Genomic DNA, 27,592 nt, shown 5'->3' with positions numbered 1-27,592 from the left:
GCTATAAAAGAAAAAAACTGCTTAATCAGCTTCTTTTTTCTTCTTGTATTTGTTTTACAAAGCCAGCATAAAATTACCTTTGCTGCTGCTCCATTACTATAGCGCTGGCTTCCTAAAACGCGAGTCCAGTTCTCTGCACATATTCAAAAAGGCTGAATGTATGTGAATACCATCTCCTACAAGTATTGCGGCATACATGTAAGACGTTAAAACGGTCTGCAAACGTATGGATTGTTAAAATGTTTTTGAGGTCTGAATAAGTATGGAAAAGAAAACAGAGCATGGAAACACGTTTGTTAATATTTCCAAACTTTTTTCTGTTATCCATTCTCTAAAGGTTGTGCTCATCCATTTATTTTTCATCCCTCCATCTGCCTGTCAGTTTCATCCACACACTCCTTTGCCCATCTGTTTGTCAATCCATCCATCCTCTTCACTCTCCTTTTTTTTTTTTTTTTAGGTTTAATTTTTAAAGCCAGGCCACGATAGAAATATCTGCCATAAATTCGTAATGCTAGCTAAAAAGAACTGAAAACTGAGTTTGGAGAAGTATGGAATTTTGATACGAAAGACGAGCAGCAATCCTGTTATGAAGGCAGAATTAACTTTGACTTTGTTTTCCATGTAGATGGGCCTTGAACATGAAGAAGAGAAACTGGAGATTAAAAGACAGGTGTCGGAGTTGACCCTGTCTCTTCAAGAGCGCGAGTCCCAGATCAGCAGCCTGCAGGCAGCACGCCTCGCCCTGGAGAGTCAGCTGCAGCAGGCTAAGACGGAGCTGGAAGAGACCACTGCTGAGGCGGAGGAGGAAATCACTGCACTGAGGGTAAGAGACGCTACTGCAAGCAGACAAGGGCAAGCTCTCAAAAAGTTACTGTACAGTAAGTTTGGCATAGAGGGGAGGAGAGCAGCAAATATCCTGCAGCAAAATGCCTTAGGTCTCTATCCAAAATGCCAACCCAAAACCGAATAGCTGGTTCCATGTATTGTTTGAATGAAGGATAATCTTTCAGTCTAAGACCTTTTTTATCTGGAAAATTTCAGATTTACACATTTTTACATTGTACATTATTTTTTTGTAATTTTGCCATCTTTGGGGGTTTTCTTTTTTCTTCTGCAGAACCACAGAGACGACATTCAGCGCAAATTTGATGCCTTAAGGGACAGTTGTTCAGTAAGTGCTGCCGTTGCTTTCTTTTCTCTTTATTGATCATGACTAACAGATATCTGGCATAAGATTTGTGCAGTATGACAATTTATGTGATGCACTGAGTTGCACATATTCCATTTACCAAAACAAATATCTATAGCAGCTTTTACTTTGGACACTTTTATGTACGGGTTTAACACCTCCACCTGTCTGTTTTGCTTCAGGTGATCACTGACCTGGAGGAGCAGCTCACGCAGCTGAGTCAGGAGAACGCTGAGCTGAACCGCCAAAACTTCTACTTGTCAAAACAGCTCGATGAAGCTTCGGATGAGAGGGAGGATAAGATGCAACTCAGCCAGGAGGTGGACCGCCTGAGGAGGGAGGTGGCTGACCGTGAGATGCACCTCAACAACCAGAAACAGGTTAAATGAGAGCAGTTAAATTATCCTAGAACTTCATTAACGGCCACAGAAAGTATGTTGTAGCATTACAGCCACTTAAGACTTAATAGCATTTACTGTTGGTGAAAATACAGTGAGAATAATAGCGTGATATTGCCAAACCGTGTAAATGTTTTCTTACATTTATGCTCTTAGAACATTGAGACACTGAAGACAACATGCAGCATGCTGGAAGAGCAGGTGGTGGAGCTGGAGTCTCTGAATGACGAGCTTCTGGAGAAGGAGAGACAGTGGGAGGCATGGAGAGGAGCTCTGGAGGATGAAAAGAACCAGGCCGAGAGACGCACCAGAGACCTGCAGAGACTACTGGATAATGAAAAGCAGAACAGGTAAAATGTTAGCCTCTTGAATGTTCTTCTTGTTCACAAACATGCAACTTGATTGTTGTATGTCACTGTCTTTGTATATATTTCAATATTATAAAGACAACCTTCTGGTTCTGATCACAGGCTTCGTGCAGAGCAGCGCAGCACTGAGTCTCGTCAGGCAGTGGAACTGGCAGTCAAGGAGCATAAGGCTGAAATACTGGCATTACAGCAGGCTTTAAAGGAGCAAAGACTGAAAGCTGAAAGTTTGTCTGACACTGTAAGTCTCCCACCAATCTACAGTTATGTACCATACTTCTTACTTCGTCCAGACTTATTTCTAAACCTTGTACGGTTTATGTGACAGAATGTGTGCTGGGAATACACTCCAGATGGTATGAATTGCTGCCTGCAAATACAGTACTTGTTGGAATAGGGCTTTTATAGATGCATTTGAACATTGCCCTGTTGGAATACCACGTTATTTTATCCAAACTGTTGCTCCAAACTAGGCTCAACTGAATTATTACTGGAAGATGCTTGAACACCAGTGACACTAGCCACAGTAAGGCCACTTGAACATTAGCATTAACTGAAACTGCCTACCAACACAAGCCCCTGATCCTAAAAGGAGACCCTCAAGTTTGACAGATTTTTGCAGCTGCCCACACAGACAATCCAAATGCCTTCTGGAGATGTTTTATGATCAGAGGAGACAATTGAGCTATTTTGACTCCAAGGTATGATTGAAGGAGTCATGGTGTCCCTTTACAACCTAGGAACACAATATTGATTGTCAAGTATAGTGGTAGCAACATCATGCTGAGGGTCTGTCGCTGGACGGTTGAAACTTGGACACATTTAAGTGTTCAAACAGGATAATGATCACCAACACATCCAAAGTGGTATGGAATGGATGTAGCAGGCAAGGATTAGGCGTCTGATTTTATGGATAATTAAAAAATGTTATTGAAAAATTCATATATATATATATATATATATATGTATGTATGTATGTATATGTGTGTGTGTTTTTGTTCTGGAAACATCTTTGGTATGAAATATTTTTAAAAAACAACTCTAAAAATACTACAGGTATTCTAAGATCCAGTGAATCCATGTGAACATACTCATGTTCTTTACATAAAGATAGACAATGAATGTACTTTTTCCATAGGATCATTTTATATCCATCTTGGTCAGACTACATCAGCACTAGTTACACTTTGAAAGTTTGAAGCACTGTTCTTTTAAACTGTCATTTTCTTCAGCATCAGCTCAGTCAGCCTGTAGCTTTATTTCTTAAAACATGTTTGTGACTGGCTTTTGTCACATTCTGACATTCACTCATATGTTGTCACAGCTCAATGATCTGGAGAAGAAGCATGCAATGCTGGAGATGAATGCTCGCAGCTTACAGCAGAAGCTGGAGACGGAGAGAGAACTGAAACAGAGGCTGATGGAAGAGGTAGAGATTGATCAGCAGTTAACTAGAGTAGCATATCTGCACATGTTAAAGATATTGTCTTCAAATGTGTTTTCTATTTTAACTGTGTTTGGATGTTGGTGGTGCCCCTATAGCAAGCAAAGCTCCAGCAGCAAATGGACCTCCAGAAAAGCCACATTTTCCGTTTGACTCAAGGCCTTCAGGACGCCCTGGACCAAACTGACATGCTCAAAACCGAGAGGACAGACCTGGAGTACCAGCTGGAGAATATACAGGTGCTCAGTACTGTACCTCTTCAGTCGAATGAAATGTGATACCCCTCTAGAGAGGAAGACGCTCCTACTTATTAAATACATTAGCCAGAGCTAAAAGTGTCTCAATGGACCGATGATGATAAATTCTGATTAGTTTTCCCAAACCGACTTGTTTTCGGAGCAGTTTTCTCTGAGCGTTTCCTTCTCTGAGCCTCTGATTTCTGCTCTACAGGCTGTATACTCCCATGAGAAAGTAAAAATGGAGGGCACCATCTCCCAGCAGACCAAACTTATTGATTTCCTGCAGGCCAAAATGGACCAACCCACCAAAAAGAAGAAGGTACGGAAAAGTATATAATAGTTTACAAAACCATACCACAATCTTAGTCAGTTTTAGGGTAAAAACACATTTATAGTAACAATGTTATGCTAAAATCTTAACAAAAAAACTGATTGCCATTTCTCCTCTGGTACAGGGTATCTTTGGACGGCGGCGTGAAGATGTAGGCACGACTACTAATGGTGCTCTGGCTCAACAGGCCCAGCCTGCTGTCCCCATGCCGTACGGTGACATGAAACTTGCTTTGGACAAGGAGCGCTCCCGGTGTGCAGATCTGGAGGAGGCTCTACAGAAGATGAGGATAGAGCTACGGTCCCTTAGAGAAGAAGGTAGGGATGGTTATCTTCAAAGTTCTGGGCTCTGACTTAAATTATTTGTTAATAGTGATAACAATAGTAATCCCCTATTCTTTTGGAAACATTCACATATTGTACTAATCTTGTTGTATTTGCATCTGGTGTAACAGCGGTTCATTTCAAAGCCCAGGAACACGTGGCTTCTTCCACACCAGCCCAAGCTCGACACCAAATCCTCATGTCAGCCATCGTAAAATCTCCAGAACATCAGCCTAACCCCAGTAGCCTGCTCAACCCCTCCACCCGCTGCAAAGAGACGTCTACACCTGAAGGTTAGTCAGACAAAACCCAACTCACCGAATAAACAAATACAAACAGATAAACAAGTGCTAATCTGTTACTCTGTGTAAATATGAACCTTGAAATTCTTGCCTTGAGATTAACACATTTCCCTCGCAGTCGCTTTCAACCCGATTCTAACAAGTGGACTGTTTTTGGCCATCTCTTTTGTCCATGTCCTGTGTTGTATGTGTTCTCCCAATGACCCTTTTCACAAAGCAAGAACATCATGTGAAATAAAGGTGAATAGCTGAGCTGAGACTAACTTCTAAATGAACATTACATGAACTAAAACATAGTATCAAATATTATTAACTAGTTTTCCAACTATGGTTGTAACATTTTTGCTGTATCTCACAATATAAAGCAGCAGGTAATTACTAAGGTCTCACAGATGCACCAATCAGGAGATGGCAATCTGGCCATTTGCCCTTTGGTGACCTCTAAGAGAGACCAACAGCATGTACTAAGACACACTGAGCAACCACTTCACAGTTTTTAAAATTGGGGGATCTCCTGGATCAGCTTATGCCCCCCCATCAACCGTGGGACCCAGAGGCATATCGGTTTGGTGCATAAATAAGAATAATCTTGTAATTTCTTTATCTGTGGGATTCAAAACTAATATTTGTATTAAATTGGAAACATTTCTTTATTTTGTGAAAAAAAAAATTTATTCGTTTTTATCTCAATTGACAAATCAGACCACATAGAAACCGGAAGTTTAAATCAGCAATAAAAAGTTTGATCGGTGCATCACTTTTAAGTAATCCAGGCTCGCTTCTAGCTTAAATCAAAAACACATTATTGATGCAGTTTTCGCCATGGAAACTGAGCCACTGCTGCTTTTACCATGGCTAGGTTGAGTGAATCCCAGCAACAGTTGTAAACAGCTCAGTGATCACCTAACGAGCTTTGAGGAAAATGATCAAAACAGGATAAAGGAATAATATGCCATGTAAAACAACCACCTTTATGTGGAAACAAACCAACGCAATCATCTAGGACTCAACAACCTGTAGGAAAGCAGGTAGAATTTGTTGCTCTTGCTTTGTGGTGCAGGCTCCTGGCATCCGTGTGTTTTTCCTTGCATTTAGCTATTGTTAGACCACTTTCTTCTTTGTGTCTCTTTCCTTTTGCTCCTCACAGAAAAGAGGAGGGTCACGTTTGAAAGTAAGTTAGCCACCATCAAACACCTGAGCATGCTGTACGCTGTGGAAACTCTTCATTATCACTGTGTTCATCTGTTTTACCATCTAATTTGACTAAAGACTGCTTTCTTCCTTGAGTCATGATATAAAAAATATTGTGGAATAGGTAGCTTTTTACTCAGAAGCATTTAAATACATTTCATGCTTACTAGCATGTGCAATCTGATTTTAATTTGACTGTTTTAAGGTCCTGGAACGCTCATTTATACCAAATTCTCCAAGCTCATTATTCAAAATGCCTTCTAGTGCTTGAAAACAAGGCATATGATACAAGTCTTTGCTTACCCCCACAGTTATTTATCCTCTAACAGAATATTAATGTAACACTTTCCCTCATTTCAGTAACTTCTTTTTCTGCATCCTTTTTGCATTGCAGAATTTGGCCGGCGTGTGAAGGAAAGAATGCACCACAACATTCCTCATCGTTTCACTGTTGGCCTCAACATGCGGGCTGCCAAATGTGCCGTCTGCCTGGACACTGTTCACTTTGGACGGCAGGCTGCCACTTGTTTAGGTCTGTATCACGCTTTTCAACGGCACAGATGGAACATAAAAATAATTCAGAGGACACTTTACTGGCAAGATATGACAAAAATACCGGAATCAATTCTTGCAATGCAGCCTTCAAATGGATTAATCTGGCTTCTCTCTTCCTAGGTAGGTTTAGCAGTTTCACAGTAATTGTCTTAGAAAAGATAGTGTCCAAATTGATTAATCGATTGCTGGTCAGGAGTTTACGTTTAGTCCACTCATCAGCAAGAACATCTTAAACATTTTGGGCTTTTAACGGTGCATTTAAGCTGGTCACCTAATAGTGACCTGATAGTACATATAATACATACTTAGTACACCTCTATAAATATCACAGTTTCTGCTATGTATAAACAGGCTTTTGGTGCACAAGTTTGAATTTATTGGGGCCCAACAACACAAAAGGTAAAGTTTCAGCACATTTGTGTTGAAGTGTGTGCATTAGGGCTGCACCAATTGCAGTTTTCTGGACAATTACCGAAAGCCTGACCTGTTGATTCCAATTTTGGCCGATAACATTATTATAATTATTATTTATTTTTTTAACACTCCTAGTATCCACTTGCCAGCCTCTGGCTTCAGTAGAGCTTTATTAAATTGGTTGGTTTCCAGGCATCAACCAAACCTTTAAACATAGTCCACACATTTCCAGTAATGTTGTCTCTTAAACAATTTTAATGCCTTTATCATTGTCCTGCTACACCCAGTACTGTTCAGGTTCCAATCGACTAATTATTCATTTTAGGTGAAGCTGAAGAATTATAATTATTCCTTAATTATTATCTTAATTGTTTCTTCCACTCTTTTGCCCACTGAGAGTGGGCAAAATAGACCCTTATCATGATTCATCCACTACTATGCTTTACAGTGGGTATGCTGCTCTGAGGTTTGAGAGCCTAATGAATGTGACATGTAAATGCACATAGCATATCCCTTTTTAATAAATGTATGATGGGACATTTTAAAGGATTTTTTTATCCTTCTCTTGGGTTCACTGCAGAGTGCCACACCCTGTGCCACCCCAAGTGTTCCCCGTGTCTGCCGGCCACCTGCGGTCTACCAGCTGAGTATGCTACTCACTTCTCAGAGGCTCTGTGCAGAGAAAAGGCAAACTCACCTGCTTTGCAATTGAAGGAGGCCACTGGGCATGTTCGCTTGGAAGGATGGATGAAGCAACCTAGGTAATAGTCTTTCCCAGTACAAGTATTGTATAGCCTTACTAAAAATGTGTTTATACAGCACTAATAAGTATTTAAAAAAATCATATTTCATTAAATAGAAATGGCAAACGTGGCCAGCAAGGATGGGAGAGGAAATATGTGATTCTGGATGGAACCAAATTATCTGTCTATGATACTGAGCCCACAGAAGGTCAGTAATTCAGTAATTGGTTTTTTTTCTGTGCATTGCATTTTTAAAGAAATATTATTCTGTGAAATTTATAGTAATGAGGTTTTGTAATACTTTAAGTTCGGGTGTTCCTGTACAGATCACAGTAAAACCACAGCTGTTTATTTTCCCCTAGACTCTCTAAGGGCTGAGGAGGAGTTTGAGCTGTGTTTACCTGATGGGGAGGTAGCTGTTCATGGAGCTATTGGTGCCACTGAGCTCATCAACACTGCCAAGTCAGGTAAAAAAAAATACAGCTTCTCATATACTGAAAGATTTGTGTTTCCTTTTTTTTTTTCTAAAGAAAAGTTCAAATATTGATGCCTGATGGCTTTATTTATCTCTAGGAAAAAAGTAATTTAGTTACAGTTGATCACAAAAATTCAACCTTGCTTGACTCATCAACTAAAGTCTGTGTTCAAATTGAGGAAAAGATTAGGACAACCTGCTGTCTAATAGTTAGTTTTTACCCTTCTTGGTTAAAATACCTCTAGTGAAAAACATCTTGTAGCCATCTACCAGTCATTGACCTCGGTCTGAGGAAAGCTGGCCCCACCATACACTTTCAGCTGTGAGATGTTTGAGGCGTCTCACGTACAGCCCGTTTCAAGGGTCCCGTTCTTCATCACCTCTAATTTCTCAAGCACCCTTTGATACACAGTAGAATCAGGGTTTCTTCCTTTCTTCTATCCCTCCTTTCATGCCTAGCTTCATATGTTGTTTTCATAAACTGTAAAATGCTGAGTAATAATGTTCTAAGCATTTACTTCTCATATGATGTCCACAGACATCCCATATGTGTTGAAGCTAGAGTCCCATCCCCACACCACATGTTGGCCAGGCCAGGTCCTCTACTTCATGGCTCCCAGCTTCCCTGACAAGCAGCGCTGGGTGGCAGTGCTGGAGTCGGTTGTGGTTGGCAGCCGCGGATCTAAAGACAGAGCAGAAACTGAGGCGGTGAGTATCCTTTAGAATGTTTATACATCATTTTAGTATTTTACCATGTTCAGTATGTAATTATTTTTGTAAACAAGATCTATGAAAGCAGCCTGCTGCTTTGTTAATAGTAGATCACTTTTAAAATTGTAGTCAAAAGCTCTTAGTCTTGTTTGGGGCAAAAGTTGGAAAGGTAAAATAAGATGATTTTTATTCCTCATCAGCCAGCAGCTTCAGTTCTTTTTTTCTCTCCTCCTTCTTTCTCTCTCTTTGCATGTTTTCAATATCTTCATCCTGTACTTATTTGTTGTCCTTCTTTATATGAATGACTTGTTTGTACGTATGTGATTGTGTGTGTGTGTGTATCTCCATTCAACTCGGTTATGTGAATCATGTTATAGGCAGGCGTTTCTAAAAGACAGAAGAACCTATCACCTCTGGTTCAGGTACAGTAAGTGGCTGCACGAACGCTCAGCTTCAGTCGTCCGTCCGACTGAGCATGTTAGCTGTTCCCCTACTATGCAGAAAACTGTGTACATGATAGTTCAGGTCAGCACAGTCCAGGGTCAGCTACTCATTATGGTTGATCAGAACCGCTGCCCTGTAAAACAGTTGCAATCAGTCCTGCATACATTTTCATTAATACGTTTCAATGACATTAATGCATGGACACGAGCATGCTGCTGCAGACATTTGTCTTGGTGTTCGATGCTTTCTTGCATGCTCCTGCAAAAGCTGTGCTTTAGCCCTTTTCAGTGAATCACGACGTGATTTCAATTTTTGCAACAGCAGACATCATGGCCTGGTACTTTCTGTGTTCTACAAACGTTTTATTTCTCCCATCTTGTGCTTTCTTTGTACAGGTCCTTCTAAAAAAATTAGCATATTGTGATAAAGTTCATTATTTTCCATAATGTAATGATGAAAATTTAACATTCATATATTTTAGATTCATTGCACACTAACTGAAATATTTCAGGTCTTTTATTGTCTTAATACGGATGATTTTGGCATACAGCTCATGAAAACCCAAAATTCCTATCTCACAAAATTAGCATATTATTAAAAGGGTCTCTAAACGAGCTATGAACCTAATCATCTGAATCAACGAGTTAACTCTAAACACTTGTAAAAGATTCCTGAGGCCTTTAAAACTCCCAGCCTGGTTCATCACTCAAAACCCCAATCATGGGTAAGACTGCCAACCTGACTGCTGTCCAGAAGGCCACTATTGACACCCTCAAGCAAGAGGGTAAGACACAGAAAGAAATTTCTGAACAAATAGGCTGTTCCCAGAGTGCTGTATCAAGGCACCTCAGTGGGAAGTCTGTGGGAAGGAAAAAGTGTGGCAGAAAACGCTGCACAACGAGAAGAGGTGACCGGACCCTGAGGAAGATTGTGGAGAAGGGCCGATTCCAGACCTTGGGGACCTGCGGAAGCAGTGGACTGAGTCTGGAGTAGAAACATCCAGAGCCACCGTGCACAGGCGTGTGCAGGAATTGGGCTACAGGTGCCGCATTCCCCAGACCTGGGCTACAGAGAAGCAGCACTGGACTGTTGCTCAGTGGTCCAAAGTACTTTTTTCGGATGAAAGCAAATTCTGCATGTCATTCAGAAATCAAGGTGCCAGAGTCTGGAGGAAGACTGGGGAGAAGGAAATGCCAAAATGCCAGAAGTCCAGTGTCAAGTACCCACAGTCAGTGATGGTCTGGGGTGCCGTGTCAGCTGCTGGTGTTGGTCCACTGTGTTTTATCAAGGGCAGGGTCAATGCAGCTAGCTATCAGGAGATTTTGGAGCACTTCATGCTTCCATCTGCTGAAAAGCTTTATGGAGATGAAGATTTCATTTTTCAGCACGACCTGACACCTGCTCACAGTGCCAAAACCACTGGTAAATGGTTTACTGACCATGGTATCACTGTGCTCAATTGGCCTGCCAACTCTCCTGACCTGAACCCCATAGAGAATCTGTGGGATATTGTGAAGAGAACGTTGAGAGACTCAAGACCCAACACTCTGGATGAGCTAAAGGCCGCTATCGAAGCATCCTGGGCCTCCATAAGACCTCAGCAGTGCCACAGGCTGATTGCCTCCATGCCACGCCGCATTGAAGCAGTCATTTCTGCAAAAGGATTCCCGACCAAGTATTGAGTGCATAACTGTACATGATTATTTGAAGGTTGACGTTTTTTGTATTAAAAACACTTTTCTTTTATTGGTCGGATGAAATATGCTAATTTTGTGAGATAGGAATTTTGGGTTTTCATGAGCTGTATGCCAAAATCATCCGTATTAAGACAATAAAAGACCTGAAATATTTCAGTTAGTGTGCAATGAATCTAAAATATATGAATGTTAAATTTTCATCATTACATTATAGAAAATAATGAACTTTATTACAATATGCTTATTTTTTGAGAAGGACCTGTAATGCTAGGCCATCTCTCAACTTTGTCAGCTTTTTCCCAAAATTATGCCCCTGCCTCCTCTATGTAGAAACATCACATTTATGTTACTTTCTAACCTCTACTATCATTACCATAAACTGGAACGTGTTGTAACATTTACTGTGCTTTTCTAACTTTAGTTAGACCTGTCAATGTCATTCGTGACGTGAGGTTTTAAGGGTGCACCGATTGGCCGGCCAATATGTCTACCCTTACATGTGAAAGCAATCTTTTTCACTGATCTTATCTAATTGAAAACCCGTAGTGCAAGTTTTGTTTATTTTTAAAATGTGAAAAATGAAGGACTAAAGGAACTGCAATGCTCTAAACGTTTCATTTATGTTTGAGAGCACTACCTTATGTGCGGTTGTAATATTTTACGGGTATTGTTGAATGTTTTTCAGTAAAATAAGATTGGAACATTGGAGGTGTATTGTGACCTTATATCGGCTGACAGTGGCCGTCATGGAAAATCTGTATCGGCCAAAATCGGAATCAGCCGGTCAGGCTTTTTAAAGATCGGTAATCAGCCAGAAAACTGCAATCGGTACAGAAAATTGGAGTTGTTCCGTAATACGATGGAGAGTGGGTCCGTCGACTGTGATGTTCGGAGAATGTGGAACCATTAATTAACACAACAACGGAGTTGCTCCGTCGGTCGGAGCGGAACAGAGCAAAGCATTCTTTCGCCTCCCTCTAAGAACAACTGTAGCAGCTTCGCAGGCAGGAAGGAGCCGGCAGTGCTGGTTTTTCAAAATAAAGTAAATTTTAGGGTTTCATGATATTTAAATTTCGAACTCTGATTATGATTAGTATAAGTGCGTAAATAAAAATGAACAAAACAACAATGATAGATAGATAGATAGATAGATAGATAGATAGATAGATAGATAGATAGATAGATAGATAGATAGATAGATAGATAGATAGATAGATAGATAGATAGATAGATAGATAGATAGATAGATAGATAGATAGATAGATAGATAGATAGATAGATAGATAGATAGATAGATAAACACACAATGCATACAACACTTAGCTGATTCAATGGAGGTGTGACAAATTGTGTGCTTCATACATCCCCCTATATGTGAATTAAACCTCCCTATAACTAATGAATTTGTTTATAAAAGCTATCTGGCTGCCATAATCCACTCCATATACCTGCCTCTGACTCAACTAATGTGCAGATTTTTTAAAATCTTTCTTTGGCTCTTTTTTAATTGTCTTTATAGAAACTTCTGGGCAACTCTCTGCTGAAACTGGAGGGGGATGACCGTTTGGACATCAACTGCACCCTACCCCTTACAGACCAGGTACAGTAATGGAGATTGTTTAACCTTGCTTGTGGTTAAAAGGTTTGCCTGACTGCTGCATTTTTCTGATGGCCCCCTTCATCTTTTACTGCAGATTGTCTTAGTTGGCTCTGAGGAGGGTTTGTATGCTCTCAACGTCATAAAGAACTCTTTGACGCACATCCCTGGACTGACTTCAGTTTTCCAGATCCAAATCCTGAGGGAGCTTGACAAGCTGCTTATGATCACCGGTACGGCATTCTCCCTTTATGATAACCTTATGCAAAAAAAAAAAAAAGGCCACAATTTTTATGATTTGTATAAAAATACTTTAAACAAAGCTGTGAAATGATCACTTTAATTAAGAGAAAAGCAACAATTATTCCTGCTGCAGGGAAAAAGCTAAAACACAGATTTTAACAGTTATAATATCTGCAACATTTGCTTATTAATGGTTAATTAGTTTGTCTATCTGCCCTGGTTGGACTACCTGCAGTTTGCTGTAGATCATTAATAAGAGTACTTCCACTGTCTGTGTTCGTCCTGGCTGGAAATATTTCCAGTCGATTGTGGTATCTTTGTTGTGAGAACGGGAAACCTTCTTTCAGCCAGCTGACCATCAAGCTAGCAGCAATAGGTGGGGGAGGGACTTTGTAATCTCTCTGTTTCATATAGCCAGAGGAAATTCCTGTCACTTTTTCTGGAATCCTATTAAAAGGACTTGAAACTTTTTGATTGGTATGATGGAAACAATTAGCGATTTATGAACCATTTTTAAAGTTTTGGTATACCTTGGTACCAGGCAACCAGCCAATGGCTAGATCAGGACATAATGGTCTGTCTGTCGTCCCTGGTTTTCCTTGTATGAATTTTGTTTTATGGAACGGGCAAAACTTGCTCTGTTGTAAAACTGTTTTATTCGCACAGAAAATTATTCAGCCATCACAGCAAATAAGTACCATATTTTCCGCACTATAAGGCGCACTTAAAAACCATTAATTTTCTCAAAAAATGACAGTGCGCCTTGTAATCCGGAGCGCCTTATATATGGATCAATTGGTTAATTGGTTGATCCATACTGGTTGTACACGGCGCTCTGTCAAAATGTTTCAGTACGACTGGTAAACTACAAAGCCGCACCGCTTGCAGCATTACGGCTACCGTAGTCAGGGGTGTCGCCGAAGTAATAGCGGTAAACACCTGTACTGTGCTTACTCCTAGTCCAACACCACTTGTGTGTGTATAACGACCCCAAAATTGCACCTTTCAAGAGACACCCTTACGATGCTGAGTTCAAACTCAAGGCTGTCAGCTACGCAGTCGAACATGGGAATAGAGCAGCAGCGAGAGAATTCAACAGTTAACGCTACTATATTGTGAATGTACTAACGTTTGATTTAGTGCATCAAACTGTTTCTTTTACATGTTTACTGAATCAGGGAAAAGTTCCCTTTCACGTTTTAACTAACGTTTGATTTCAACTTCAACTTCATAGACTCCAATGCATTCCTAACGTGCGGTTGGCTCTATTCAATAGATTTCTATGTAGAGGAGACCTTACCATGAGAGTGAATGGAGTTATCAGAACGCTGGTTTGTAGTGTATTAATAAAGTTTGACTGACTGACTTATCTGACTGTTTTGTTGACATTTTCTTTAGCACAGCTCCATCTAGTGGATGCATAACGCAACCCAAGTCAAACGTTTGACTGCAGTAGCTTCTATTCTATGCGCCTTATAATCCGGTGCGCCTTATAGTGCAGAAAATACGGTAGCTTTTTTTCTAAATATACAAGCTAGCAGCTGTTTACCATAAACGCATCAAATTAGAATAACTTGTAGTTCAACACAACTAATATTCCAAGTGGTTTCCTCAAATTTCTGGGTGAAATTTCAATCCTCAAAGTTCAAATTGTCTCTTTTAAAGACAAGCGCTAGCTTAAAATTATTTAACCCCTGCATGACAACTATGTTTGGCACCTTTTGCTTTTATGACCTGCTGTAAACATCAATCATAAATTATGTTTATGACTGGATCCCAGCCCGGCAGCGTTCCTGAGGGAATCTTAGCCCACTTCTTATGGATGAAGGCCTCCAGATCATGAATATTCTTGGCACTGCATGCTGCAGCCGCCTTTTTAAAATCCCACCAGAGATTTTAGAGTTTAAGTCAGGCAACTATGATTGCCACTCTAGTGTCCTTTTTAGGACATCATCTGAAATCAACTCTTGGTGGGCTTTGGGATGTGCTTTGAATCATTTTCTGTTTTAAGGTCTAATGACATTTCAGCTTCCTCACAAACATTATCTCCAAGGATTTTTTTTCACGGAAGCACTATGCTTCCTTACTGTATTTCTAGCGACATTTACGGCCTGTATTTTTGTATCATTTACTTTGTTTGTACATAGCAAGGATCTCTGCTCCTAACTTTTGGAAACAGTCCTGTTTAGAAGCCACATTTTTTACGTTCAGTGAAAGGTTCCTGTCAACAGTCCTGGTAGTTGAGGTGTTTTGTCTCAAGCCCTTTGACTGGTTTCGCCACGTTTTCCTGAGACCTCGCCTGATTTTCAGTTGTGTACTCTAATGATTACTGTTCAAGTTATTTTGAGACTCCATTGGTCATTAAAACTAGGATTTAGTGTTGAATTTGGATACTATTCTTGTAAAATTAGTTTATTTACCTATTTAAACAGTTCGTGTGTCATGTGTTTATTGCGAACATCTGAACAATTTTGAATTTTGCTAATCAACACAAATTGCAGTGGGGGATTGAATAATCTTTGATGTATTCATGGCCGTGCGCTCTAAAACAGCAAACACTAACCTACTATTTATTGTTTAACAGAGGTGATACATTTTTACAATTTAATACATTCATTTGACAATAAACAAAAGATTTACTGAAGTTTATCAGGGTTAGCCCAATCTTAAAGCCATATTTAAATATGTTCAATATTAAGTCATATATACATACATTCTTAAGTCCTATAATGTATATAAATTTTTTCTTTGATAATTCTTCTGTTTACAATAAGCAACTATTGATTAATGAAACTGATGTTTAAAATCAAAATGTTCTCATTGGCTCATTTAATATAAGCTTCGTCTTTGGAAAGAGTTTATTTAACCAGGTTTCGCCTTAAAACTGTGATACTACTGGCTAACTAAAACACGTCATCAGTAACTGTAATGAAGCTTTCTGTAAACTAACTTGTTGACAACGTTGTGTATACCTAATAATTGTTTTGTCATACATGTTGGTCTTAAAGACATAAAAGTCTTAAAAGCAGTAAATTTAACTTTCTAAACCCTGATTTAGTTGCTTGTATATCTTATAATGTGTGGTATGGTTGATGTCATTCAGGGGAGGAGAGGGCGCTGTGTTTGGTGGAGATCAAGAAGGTGAAACAATCTTTGTCACAGTCCCATCTCCCAGCTCAGCCGGACCTCAATCCTTTCATCTTTGAAACAGTGAAGGGATGTCACCTCTTTTCATCGGGAAAGGTGAGTCAGTTTGGTGATTAAACGGAGCTAGACCCTTGAGGACCATCATCCAGTCACTTAATGAGCTGATCTTCACAGTAACAACACAGCGGTGTGCTGACTGGCTGCAGGTATTTACCTCTGTCCTGATTAGAAGTGTTCTGTCTTTACAGATCGATAACGGACTCTGTATCTGTGCAGCTATGCCGAACAAGATTACAATCCTGCGACATAATGAAAGCCTCAACAAGTTCTGCATCAGAAAGGTGACTGACCAGCGTGGAAGATCTGTTCTGCTAGAACACGTGTGGAATTTAAAGATGTTTTTCATCCATTTTCTGTTCGTATTTGCAGGAGATTGAGACATCAGAGCCATGCAGCTGTATCCACTTCACTGGATACAGCATCATAATTGGCACAAATAAGTTCTATGAGATCGAGCTGAAGCAGTATGTCTTGGAAGGTATGCGTCATAATTGAAACCGTTATTTCTTTATAACCAGATGGTTTTACACAGACGTTCACAGCAGAGCAGTTTTGTCACTGCAGCGTTTGAACGTTCACACCTGAATGAGCTAAATAACTGGGGGGGGGGGGGGGGGGGATTTGTTTCTGCAGAGTTCTTGGATAAAAACGACGTAACGCTAGCTTCGGCTGTCTTCGCCGCATCCTCCCACAGCTTTCCCATCTCCATCATCCAAGTCACCACAGCCCCGCAGAAGGATGAATACCTGCTGTGTTTCCACGGTTAGTCATTTATTCGTGTGGTAGCACATGTTGAGTACACTGTTTACAAAGTTGGGCAGGTCAACCAAAGAGGAAAAGCTAAAAATGTAGCACTAAAAATCTGCCGTCGTTTTATCTAATGCTTTCTTTTAGATGCAAATGCATTTGTGTGTTTTTACCCGTTGCTGGATTTTTGCCTTGCAGAGTTTGGTGTGTTTGTTGACTCGTATGGCCGCAGAAGTAGAACAGATGATATCAAATGGAGCCGCCTGCCTCTCTCATTTGGTAAGTGTCAACTTTCTTTTTTTATTTGTTGTATTTGTTTTTAAAGGATAAAAAACAGTAATAATGATGGATGCTATGTTGGTTTTTCAGCCTACAGAGAGCCCTACCTCTTTGTGACCTACTTTAACTCATTGGATGTTATTGAAATTCAGGGACATGCTGCTCTAGGGTAAGATTGTTTTGTTTTTGTTTTTTTAATGAATTGTTTGCTATTTTTGCTTTGACAAAAAATATTTATACTTTGTATTTTTCTACTGTTTTGCTGGTTCAGACAAATTAGATTGAGTCGAAGTTCTTTGGATTACAGCTGTTAGTTGCTACTGAGATAGACAAATAAAAAGTAACTTAACTTGGATTAAGTGCCTTGCCCAGGGGCACGTAGACATGTGGCAAGAGGAAGCTGGAATCGGACCCACAACCTTCAGATTGCAACAATTTCTCCACCCACTAAGCCACAGTCGCTCTGGTGTAACGCATATGATACAAGTTTCTTCAGAGTTGTTGTAGGTGGTGATGGCCGAGGGCAGGAAGGGTCTCCAGTGGGGGTCAGTATTACAGCGGATCCGAAGAAGCTTCTGACTCAAGACACGCTGTTATGAAAGTCTGATGAAGAGGATCCTCAGGGTTGTCCCCAGAAAGTAAATGGTTCTGATGCTGCTACCCCAACAGATGATGGCAGAAGAAACTGGACTCTCCACAACAGACATATATGATAGACATACAGGGGTTGGACAATGAAACTGAAACACCTGGTTTTAGACCACAATAATTTATTAGTATGGTGTAGGGCCTCCTTTTGCGGCCAATACAGCATCAATTCGTCTTGGGAATGACATATACAAGTCCTGCACAGTGGTCAGAGGGATTTTAAACCATTCTTCTTGCAGGATAGTGGCCAGGTCACTACGTGATACTGGTGGAGGAAAACGTTTCCTGACTCGCTTCTCCAAAACACCCCAAAGTGGCTCAATAATATTTAGATCTGGTGACTGTGCAGGCCATGGGAGATGTTCAACTTCACTTTCATGTTCATCAAACCAATCTTTCACCAGTCTTGCTGTGTGTATTGGTGCATTGTCATCCTGATACACGGCACCGCCTTCAGGATACAATGTTTGAACCATTGGATGCACATGGTCCTCAAGAATGGTTTGGTAGTCCTTGGCAGTGACGCGCTCATCTAGCACAAGTATTGGGCCAAGGGAATGCCATGATATGGCAGCCCAAACCATCACTGATCCACCCCCATGCTTCACTCTGGGCATGCAACAGTCTGGGTGGTACGCTTCTTTGGGGCTTCTCCACACCGTAACTCTCCCGAATGTGGGGAAAACAGTAAAGGTGGACTCATCAGAGAACAATACATGTTTCACATTGTCCACAGCCCAAGATTTGCGCTCCTTGCACCATTGAAACCGATGTTTGGCATTGGCATGAGTGACCAAAGGTTTGGCTATAGCAGCCCGGCCGTGTATATTGACCCTGTGGAGCTCCCAATGGACAGTTCTGGTGGAAACAGGAGAGTTGAGGTGCACATTTAATTCTGCCGTGATTTGGGCAGCCGTGGTTTTAGGTTTTTTGGATACAATCCGGGTTAGCACCTGAACATCCCTTTCAGACAGCTTCCTCTTGCGTCCACAGTTAATCCTGTTGGATGTGGTTCGTCCTTCTTGGTGGTATGCTGACATTACCCTGGATACCGTGGCTCTTGATACATCACAAATACTTGCTGTCTTGGTCACAGATGCGCCAGCAAGACGTGCACCAACAATTTGTCCTCTTTTGAACTCTGGTATGTCACCCATAATGTTGTGTGCATTTCAATATTTTGAGCAAAACTGTGCTCTTACCCTGCTAATTGAACCTTCACACTCTGCTCTTACTGGTGCAATGTGCAATCAATGAAGACTGGCTACCAGGATGGTCCAATTTAGCCATGAAACCTCCCACACTAAAATGACAGGTGTTTCAGTTTCATTGTCCAACCCCTGTACATCATCTTGCTGCAAACACTGATGGACCTACGCTTCCTCAAGACGTACTGTCAGCAGTGACCTTTTTTTCTTGACAGCTTCAATGTTGCGCCTTTAATCCAGTCCAAATGATTGATGAAAATATAATAATCAGTGTTGGAATATTTTTACTCTCCCTTCTCTTCAGGTCACACTCATATGCACACTTGGACATCCCAAACCCACGTTACCTTGGCCCAGCCATCTCCTCTGGGGCCATCTACTTGGCTTCATCCTACCAGAACAAACTGCGAGTCATTTGCTGCAAAGGCAACCTGGTGCAGAGTCAAGAAGGTGGAGGAGACCTCCAGCGCAACGGCTCCGGACGCAGGTAAGAATACACAGCTTGATTCTGCTCCAGCTCACACTCTCCTTCAGTTATGTCTTTCGTTTCGGTACCACTTCACTGACACGTCATCCTTTTAAATCCTGCTGGTTTCTATTTATTTTGTGTTGTGGAAACAAATTAGAGGAATTAGATTCCGGCCTTTTTTCAGTCAAAGGAAAATTGATTAAAAAACACATGAAGAAGAAAAGATTAAAAACTTAAATTAGACGTAGGGAATAGCAGTTCTGCCAAATAAAGATTAAGTTTCAAACAAAATAAAAGATGTAATTTGTTTCCCTATTGAGGTTTATTTGACTAACTGAGTCATCAATGAACCCAGATATTTACATACTGTAGAAAAAGACTATTTTTTTCTCTTAGTTTCTGACATTAAGTCAAACTAAAACTATCTTGTTTTAAGGTCAGTTTAGAATTACAGCTAAAGCTGGTAGGAGAGTCTTTTCATCCACAGTGAAACATGTCCTTTACTGATATGGGCTGAAATGCCACTCAGAGAGGAAGAAGCCATTACTGTTTTATTAATCCTAACTGACCTTAAACAGGAAAAGTTTGTTCTGATATCGGGACGTTTTTATACAGCGTATTTAAAGATTTGGTTTCAGCTGCACATCTATTTGTCGATGCAGTTTAGTGCTCAGAACAAGTTTAGAGTAGCGAGAGATTTCAAGTCACACTGTCCTGTTTCTTGTATGTGGTGCTGATGGGTCACTGGGCGTAGCTGGCACTGAAGGACACAGGTGTCGGGTCCACATGTGGTGATGGCTAGAATAATGTTTTAAACTTGTGAAAACGAGAAATTAACTTTTAGTTTTTTGTTTTGCAGGAATCGGGGTGCATTTTTTATCTGTAATAAATTTTAAATCATTTTTTTCCTTTTTGTTCAAATACCTAAATGCCTCCTGTGAATTATAAAGAAGAAGCAAAATAAAAATGGTAATTTTTGTGCTTTCTCATTAAGGCTTTCTGTATTTTGTTGTCAACCACTAACTTGAATTCAATGTAGCAGACTAAATGGAGTTGATGGGTTCAAATAACAATACACTTGTTAACCAAATCAATTAGCGTTAGTATAAATTCGCACCCTTTCACCGCGTCCTCTGAGCAACCTGACTCCTGCAGTGCCAAGCGAAGCCATTTCCTGACGCATGTTTTCCTTCATTTAATGATGCACCATGCCTGTCTTTACTGCTGGGTTCCTCCCCACAGTCCTAACAAGCGTGGGCCACCCTCCTACAATGAGCACATCTCTAAAAGGCTCGCCGCCAATCCTCTGGCCCACGGAGACCCAGGCACACCCCACCGCTACAGAGAGGCTCGCACGGAGTTTCGGCGGGACAAGTCTCCCAGCCGTCCACTGGAGAGAGAGAAGTCCCCGGGTAGGATGCTGGAGAGCCGGATAGTGGGTTCTCCAGGCAGGGCCATGGCTGACCCCAGGTTAGAACGTTCCCCGGGCAGGGCCATGGCAGACCCCCGCATGGACCGCTCCCCTGGCCGGATGATGGACGTTCGAAGGGAGAGGTCCCCTGGAAGGTTCGAGGAGCGTCAAAGACTTCATACTGGCTCTGGGCGTACACCCATAAACCCTATTAACAAGGTTTGTAAGGTTGATGCTTCTTGATGTTGTGCTTTAATAAAATGGTGTGACTTCTCTTAGAGTACACAAAACTTACAATACCACAAATATTTATGGTTCTAAAGGTATGTTGTTGTTGCTGATCCCATGGTGTGTTGTGCAGTTTTACCAGATAACTGTAACTAACATTTTCAAGGGAAATTACTCAATAACCTTTGGTATGAAGTTGTCCAATAACTTTTAGATCATCACATTTGATAGTTATCATTTTGAATGCTTTTTGAAAGTATTCAAACCCTGTAAACATTTCCACATTTTGTCTCATTGCAACCACAAACATGTAGGTATTTTGCTGGGATAGTACTTGGTTTATCAACACGCAGAAATGCATAGTTGTGAACTACAAGCAAAATGGTTCCCGTTGATTTTTCACTAATAAAAATCGGAAAAGTGTAGTCTGTCCCCTTGGGTCAATACTTTGTGGAAAGATTCTACTTTGTTAAAATGGATGGGGTGGGTCTGTGACAATTTTCAAGTCTTGCCACAGATTCTCAGATTTAGGGCTGGACTTTGACTGGGCCTTTCCAACACAGGAATAGGCTTCAATCCAAACTGTTCCACTGTAGCTCTGGCTTCCTATTTAAGGTCCTCATCTTACTGGAAGGTGAAGCTCTGTCTCTGCCTCAAGCCTTTTGCAGCCTGTAACAGGTTTTCTTCCAGGAGGAATGCCCTGTGTTTAGCTACATTCATCTTGCCATCAAGTCTGATTAGCTTCTATCGTTTGATAACCATCTATCCATTACTTTCCATTTCTAACTTATTCACTAATTTGTATTGGTCTATAATAGAGCTGCACAGTATATCAAATCGCAGTTGTCATCGCAACATAAAGATGTGCAGTATCTCAATTAGAGCCGACTGCCTCAATGCAATATTTGTGGGATATTGTGAAAGTTATATCTTTTTAGTGGCTAAGATGCTAAAGCTGGGTGGTGGGGACATTATAAGGAAGGAAAAGAAAGAATAGGGTCACAGGAAATGGGGGTTTATATTAAAAAAATCTAATAATCTCAATTTTCAGCGATGGTATTGCAATTGCATCAGATATTGTGCAGCCCTACTCTGTCACATTAACCCCCAGCAAAATACACTGAAGTTTGTGGGTTTAATGTCACAAAATACAAAAAATAATGGGGGTGTGAATACAAGATTCCTCAAATATTCCAGCATTTGAAACGCTAAAGTGTATATTTCTGACTTTCTCCTGCAGGTGTGGGACCAATCATCTGTTTAAGGACGTGCGGAGCCACATACCCATCATGGAAGGAGAAATTCATTTTTTTCGAAGAACCAGTGTGAAGGTTGCAGATTCATATTGAAACACTGCCTAAACTTAAATACCTACTCAGAAAAACAATTGTAGCTGTCGAATAATAAAGGTAGCACTAGAGGAAATAAATATATTTCCTTCAGATTAGGCTATATTTTCAATAAAGAATAAGAAAATGTCATATTTACCAAATAAACATGGTTTTTATGACATTTTTGACACGTTAGTGTTTTGCAAAGAAAAGCTGAGATGTGGGTTTTCACATTAAGCCTGGACTTGGTGGGTTTTGCTACCTTCGGATACCTTCACCACTCTTCTTACTACATAAGCACAGTAATAGAAACTTTAGCATAAAGTCATTCGCTGCCACCAGTGACGGATGGTGTAAGCTAGTTCAAATCAACATTGTTTTATGCGGCTCCGTTCCTCCTTAAACTCCGTAGCTACAGATCAGGGCAGACGTATGGCAGGTCTCCTCCGGCTCCAGCCTCCACACCCAATCAGCATCGGCTAATTACAACCATCTTCAGCTCGGTCGTCTGTCGACGCCTGACAGGACTTGACTGCAAAGTCCCGAGTACTTGAAGAGGCCTCCCTGTAGAACCACACTCTGGATCACTGTCTGCCCTCCTGACAGGTCAACACTAAAAATGCACTACCCACAGCCCCCAGCAGCGATGGAGCAGTACCTTTCTAATCTTTCAGAACACAATCTGAGTGTAAATAGATGAGACATAATTTTATATATATATTCTGAGAGGGGATTTCAAGGCTGGAAAAGCCATGTCTATTTTTGTTAAAGAACAAAGTGATAAAAGTGTCCTCTTGAATGTCCAATGAGTATTCTTTTAACACTTCCTAACACGTCTTTATTAAGTGATTGATTGTATCTGGATCCAACCTGTGTATGCACTTCCATCTGTCAAAAGGGAAAAACCTCCGTACTGAATCATATGAAGGAACGCAGGGGGAAAAAAGCAATCATTGTTTGAAGTGTAAAACATCAGTACCTGAGCATTTCTTTTTGTACAGTGTTCCTTACTGTTGTATATAAACTGAAAATGTTCAAAACGAAGATAGAAAAAAGATTATTTTTTTTTTTGGTTCTCCCCTGATTGGTAAATGGCATGGATACGTATATCTGAAACGAAACGGAGTGTCGTCTTCTGCTTCTGCCTCATCAAGTTCCACAATCTTACAACAAAGCACGTGAATATTAACTAACCTGTGTGAACTATCTGCTCAGTGAAGTCGTGACGATGACCAAATATTACCCTGTTTTTTATTTTTTATTTTATTTACACTCTTGGAGTTGAGACATCCACTTCATTCTGAAAATCAGCCAAAACATCCGTCCTTGTTGATTCAAAACACAGATTTATTTCTGAACATTTTAATTTTCAGTTTTTCAGTCATGGTTTGCGAATGTAAGCAGATGAGATACCTCACTTTAACTTCGCCCAGTTTTTCTCTCAGCAGTAAGACGCTCAGCTCCAAGATATTTCTGGATTTTCTTTTTACTCCTTTATAGATTTAAAAAAAAAAAAAATACCTTCCTGAATGTATTAAAGTCAAGAAGATGGAGCTGATTTACCAGTGTTAAAAAAAAAAAATGCAACAGATTGCACAAATTTTCAGCTGGTCTCTGTACAAACGGGTTGCCCACCTATTTTAATTTTTATGATTCCATTTTATCATCTTTATGCTTTACATAATCCTGGTCACAATGCTCTTATGCTGGATATGATATTGTTGTCTGCTAACAAATGTTTAATTAGCGTTTCCTGTAGAGATTTTGTCACAGAATAATAAATATAACCATCGTCTTTCACTTACGATTTGTACTGTTTTCTTTTTGGTACTTGTCAGAAACCGTAGGGGGAAAAAAACTTCACATTGTTCATTTACAGCCGTGCTTCACATCAGACTTGGATTGGTTTAAAATAAACAATTATTACATAAAGAATAAATCTTAAAGTTATTAGGTAGTTGGGTTTTCATTGTTTAGATTTAGCTTTTTCTTTGAATTTTATTGCATGAAATAAATATTTGATACAATAGAAAAATAAAACTTAATATTTGGTACAGAAACCTTTGTTTACAATTCCAGAGGTCAAATGTTCCCTGTAGTTCTTGAGGTTTGCAGACACTGCAGCAGGGATTTTGGACCATTCCTCCATACAGATCTACTCCAGATTCTTCAGGTTTCAGGGCTGTCACTGGGCAATACGGACTTTCAGCTCCCTCCAAAGATTTCCGATTGTGTTGAGGTTTGGAGACTGATTAGGCCACTCCAGGACCTTGAGATGCTTCTTACAGAGCCACTCCTTAGTTGCCCTAGTTGTGTGTTTCGGGTCATTGTCATGCTGGAAGACCCTGCAGCGACCAGTCTTCAATGCTCTAAAGGGCCTAGGTTGTTGCCCAACGATGTCACATGGCCTCATCCATCCTCCGTTGGGCAGGCTGCAGGATTTTAATCCATGACGGTGTCAGTGGTAACCTTTGAGACTGGTCCTCCTTACACAGTTCTTTGGTGTTGCAACTGGTGGAGAGGTTGGAGTCTGAGTGTGCAGACAGGTGTGTTTTAGACAGGTAACAAGTTCAAAAAGGTGCAGTTAATACAGGTAATGAGTGGAGGATCGGAGGGCTTCTTAAAGATGGGTTGACAGGTAGAGCCAGAAATCTTACTGGTTGGTAGGTGATCAAATACTTATTTTATGGAATAAAATGCCAATTATTTACTGAAATATGAAACCATCTGATTTTCAGGATTTGTTTTTGTTTTTTTAGATTTTGTCTCAAAGTTCAAGTGTACTTATGATAAAAAAAAATCAGCCCTTCATTCTTTGTTGAGGGTAAATTTAGGAACATTGTGCATCTACATGATCATACAGTAAATGAATCCTAACAATGTTGCTGCACAACCTTTGGCCTGTAGTGTACATCTGTCAATTAGAAAATGAAACTGATTTATTTCAGTAATTAATTCAAAAACCGAGACTCTTAATATATGGATTTACAAACACTGCATTAATTTCTATTAATTTGGATGATTATGGGTTACAGTTGATGAAAACCCCAAAATAATTTTCTCAGAAATTTTTGAATATGACAAATTTAAAATGTATTTAAAAGTTTGTGTAATACATTAAAGTCAAAGCAAACAGTCCTGAGGAAGTCATGCTGACTTTAACATTCAGCTGAAAGCTTCATAGAAACAAAGTTGCTTTTGGTTCAAAGGCAGTACAGGTCCTTCTCAAAATATTAGCATATTGTGATAAAGTTCATTATTTTCTATAATGTAATGATGAAAATTTAACATTCATATATTTTAGATTCATTGCACACTAACTGAAATATTTCAGGTCTTTTATTGTCTTAATACGGATGATTTTGGCATACAGCTCATGAAAACCCAAAATTACTATCTCACAAAATTAGCATATTTCATCCGACCAATAAAAGAAAAGTGTTTTTAATACAAAAAAGGTCAACCTTCAAATAATCATGTACAGTTATGCACTCAATACTTGGTCGGGAATCCTTTGGCAGAAATGACTGCTTCAATGCGGCGTGGCATGGAGGCAATCAGCCTGTGGCACTGCTGAGGTCTTATGGAGGCCCAGGATGCTTCGATAGCGGCCTTTAGCTCATCCAGAGTGTTGGGTCTTGAGTCTCTCAACGTTCTCTTCACAATATCCCACAGATTCTCTATGGGGTTCAGGTCAGGAGAGTTGGCAGGCCAATTGAGCACAGTGATACCATGGTCAGTAAACCATTTACCAGTGGTTTTGGCACTGTGAGCAGGTGCCAGGTCGTGCTGAAAAATGAAATCTTCATCTCCATAAAGCTTTTCAGCAGATGGAAGCATGAAGTGCTCCTAAATCTCCTGATAGCTAGCTGCATTGACCCTGCCCTTGATAAAACACAGTGGACAAACACCAGCAGCTGACACGGTACCCCAGACCATCACTGACTGTGGGTACTTGACACTGGACTTCTGGCATTTTGGCATTTCCTTCTCCACAGTCTTCCTCCAGACTCTGGCACCTTGATTTCCGAATGACATGCAGAATTTGCTTTCATCCGAAAAAAGTACTTTGGACCACTGAGCAACAGTCCAGTGCTGCTTCTCTGTAGCCCAGGTCAGGCGCTTCTGCTGCTGTTTCTGGTTCAAAAGTGGCTTGACCTGGGGAATGCGGCACCTGTAGCCCATTTCCTGCACACGCCTGTGCACGGTGGCTCTGGATGTTTCTACTCCAGACTCAGTCCACTGCTTCCGCAGGTCCCCCAAGGTCTGGAATCGGCCCTTCTCCACAATCTTCCTCAGGGTCCGGTCACCTCTTCTCGTTGTGCATCGTTTTCTGCCACACTTTTTCCTTCCCACAGACTTCCCACTGAGGTGCCTTGATACAGCACTCTGGGAACAGCCTATTTGTTCAGAAATTTCTTTCTGTGTCTTACCCTCTTGCTTGAGGGTGTCAATAGTGGCCTTCTGGACAGCAGTCAGGTCGGCAGTCTTACCCATGATTGGGGTTTTGAGTGATGAACCAGGCTGGGAGTTTTAAAGGCCTCAGGAATCTTTTGCAGGTGTTTAGAGTTAACTCGTTGATTCAGATGATTAGGTTCATAGCTCGTTTAGAGACCCTTTTAATGATATGCTAATTTTGTGAGATAGGAATTTTGGGTTTTCATGAGCTGTATGCTAAAATCATCCGTATTAAGACAATAAAAGACCTGAAATATTTCAGTTAGTGTGCAATGAATCTAAAATATATGAATGTTAAATTTTCATCATGACATTATGGAAAATAATGAACGTTACCACAATATGCTAATATTTTGAGAAGGACCTGTACAGGCATTTACCAGGAAAGTTCAGAACCGTTCATGCTTCCTTCTGCTTATGAATATGTTAATTTTATGTGGCAGCACAACTTGGCACCTTGGGTGGTGTTGGAAAATATTCATGCTATGCTTATAGGATTGGTATGGCTATGCTTAAGTATGTTTAATAATGTGTGAAATAAAATGTATTGTGTAACTTAGAGGCCTCCAAACAGGCTTATATTAGTGTGTGTTGGACTTAGATATCATCTGCCCAGTAACTGAAGATATTTTTATATGTAAGACTTACTTCTGCCCAGTGACAACAGATGTTTTTATATTTCTACATATGTAAATAAAGGTCAAAAGTAGAAAAACGGGAAGTGTCGAAAAGTTAGCTGAATGGATGTCAGACAGCTCCATTTATGAAATCAGACAGTCGATTAAAATGTATGTTTTTTCATGTACAAGTATACGCCTGGCCTTTGAATAAAGACTGCTGTTCTTGGGGAAGTAATCAGAAGTTTCAGAAGGATTCGGACGATCTTCTCCCTGTACAGGCATCTAAAGACTGCAGTCTCCGTGTTTCTTTTATTACTTTGTT

General features: G+C 40.4%; 1 protein-coding gene across 8 annotated transcripts in view; it reads left to right on the top strand.

Moving 5' to 3' along the window:
- The window catches only part of cita (citron rho-interacting serine/threonine kinase a), a 55,299-nt gene extending 31,303 nt beyond the window's left edge, over nucleotides 1–23,996 (top strand). For 2 of the 8 annotated variants that reach the window (XM_047347676.1, XM_047347675.1), the window contains exons 23-50: nucleotides 629–826; nucleotides 1,121–1,174; nucleotides 1,375–1,572; nucleotides 1,747–1,940; nucleotides 2,061–2,196; nucleotides 3,280–3,384; nucleotides 3,498–3,638; nucleotides 3,850–3,957; nucleotides 4,094–4,286; nucleotides 4,424–4,585; nucleotides 5,742–5,765; nucleotides 6,180–6,317; nucleotides 7,335–7,515; nucleotides 7,614–7,705; nucleotides 7,860–7,964; nucleotides 8,511–8,680; nucleotides 9,061–9,105; nucleotides 12,344–12,424; nucleotides 12,519–12,654; nucleotides 15,768–15,907; nucleotides 16,060–16,152; nucleotides 16,241–16,349; nucleotides 16,505–16,633; nucleotides 16,817–16,897; nucleotides 16,988–17,066; nucleotides 19,058–19,240; nucleotides 20,465–20,852; nucleotides 22,102–23,996. In XM_047347676.1, the coding sequence (XP_047203632.1) occupies nucleotides 629–826; nucleotides 1,121–1,174; nucleotides 1,375–1,572; nucleotides 1,747–1,940; nucleotides 2,061–2,196; nucleotides 3,280–3,384; nucleotides 3,498–3,638; nucleotides 3,850–3,957; nucleotides 4,094–4,286; nucleotides 4,424–4,585; nucleotides 5,742–5,765; nucleotides 6,180–6,317; nucleotides 7,335–7,515; nucleotides 7,614–7,705; nucleotides 7,860–7,964; nucleotides 8,511–8,680; nucleotides 9,061–9,105; nucleotides 12,344–12,424; nucleotides 12,519–12,654; nucleotides 15,768–15,907; nucleotides 16,060–16,152; nucleotides 16,241–16,349; nucleotides 16,505–16,633; nucleotides 16,817–16,897; nucleotides 16,988–17,066; nucleotides 19,058–19,240; nucleotides 20,465–20,852; nucleotides 22,102–22,125 (3,687 nt within the window). In that variant the 3' untranslated portion in view covers nucleotides 22,126–23,996. Of the gene's footprint in view, nucleotides 1–628; nucleotides 827–1,120; nucleotides 1,175–1,374; nucleotides 1,573–1,746; nucleotides 1,941–2,060; nucleotides 2,197–3,279; nucleotides 3,385–3,497; nucleotides 3,639–3,849; nucleotides 3,958–4,093; nucleotides 4,287–4,423; nucleotides 4,586–5,741; nucleotides 5,766–6,179; nucleotides 6,318–7,334; nucleotides 7,516–7,613; nucleotides 7,706–7,859; nucleotides 7,965–8,510; nucleotides 8,681–9,060; nucleotides 9,106–12,343; nucleotides 12,425–12,518; nucleotides 12,655–15,767; nucleotides 15,908–16,059; nucleotides 16,153–16,240; nucleotides 16,350–16,504; nucleotides 16,634–16,816; nucleotides 16,898–16,987; nucleotides 17,067–19,057; nucleotides 19,241–20,081; nucleotides 20,212–20,464; nucleotides 20,853–22,101 lie in introns of those variants that run through there. The other 6 variants (XM_047347679.1, XM_047347678.1, XM_047347681.1 and 3 more) reach the window with 4 other exon arrangements.
- Nucleotides 23,997–27,592: the final 3,596 nt, after the last annotated feature.

The sequence above is a fragment of the Girardinichthys multiradiatus genome, chromosome 20, assembly GCF_021462225.1.
Source record: "Girardinichthys multiradiatus isolate DD_20200921_A chromosome 20, DD_fGirMul_XY1, whole genome shotgun sequence".
NCBI classification, from domain to species: domain Eukaryota; kingdom Metazoa; phylum Chordata; class Actinopteri; order Cyprinodontiformes; family Goodeidae; genus Girardinichthys; species Girardinichthys multiradiatus.
This window is presented reverse-complemented; position numbering and strand designations above follow the sequence as displayed.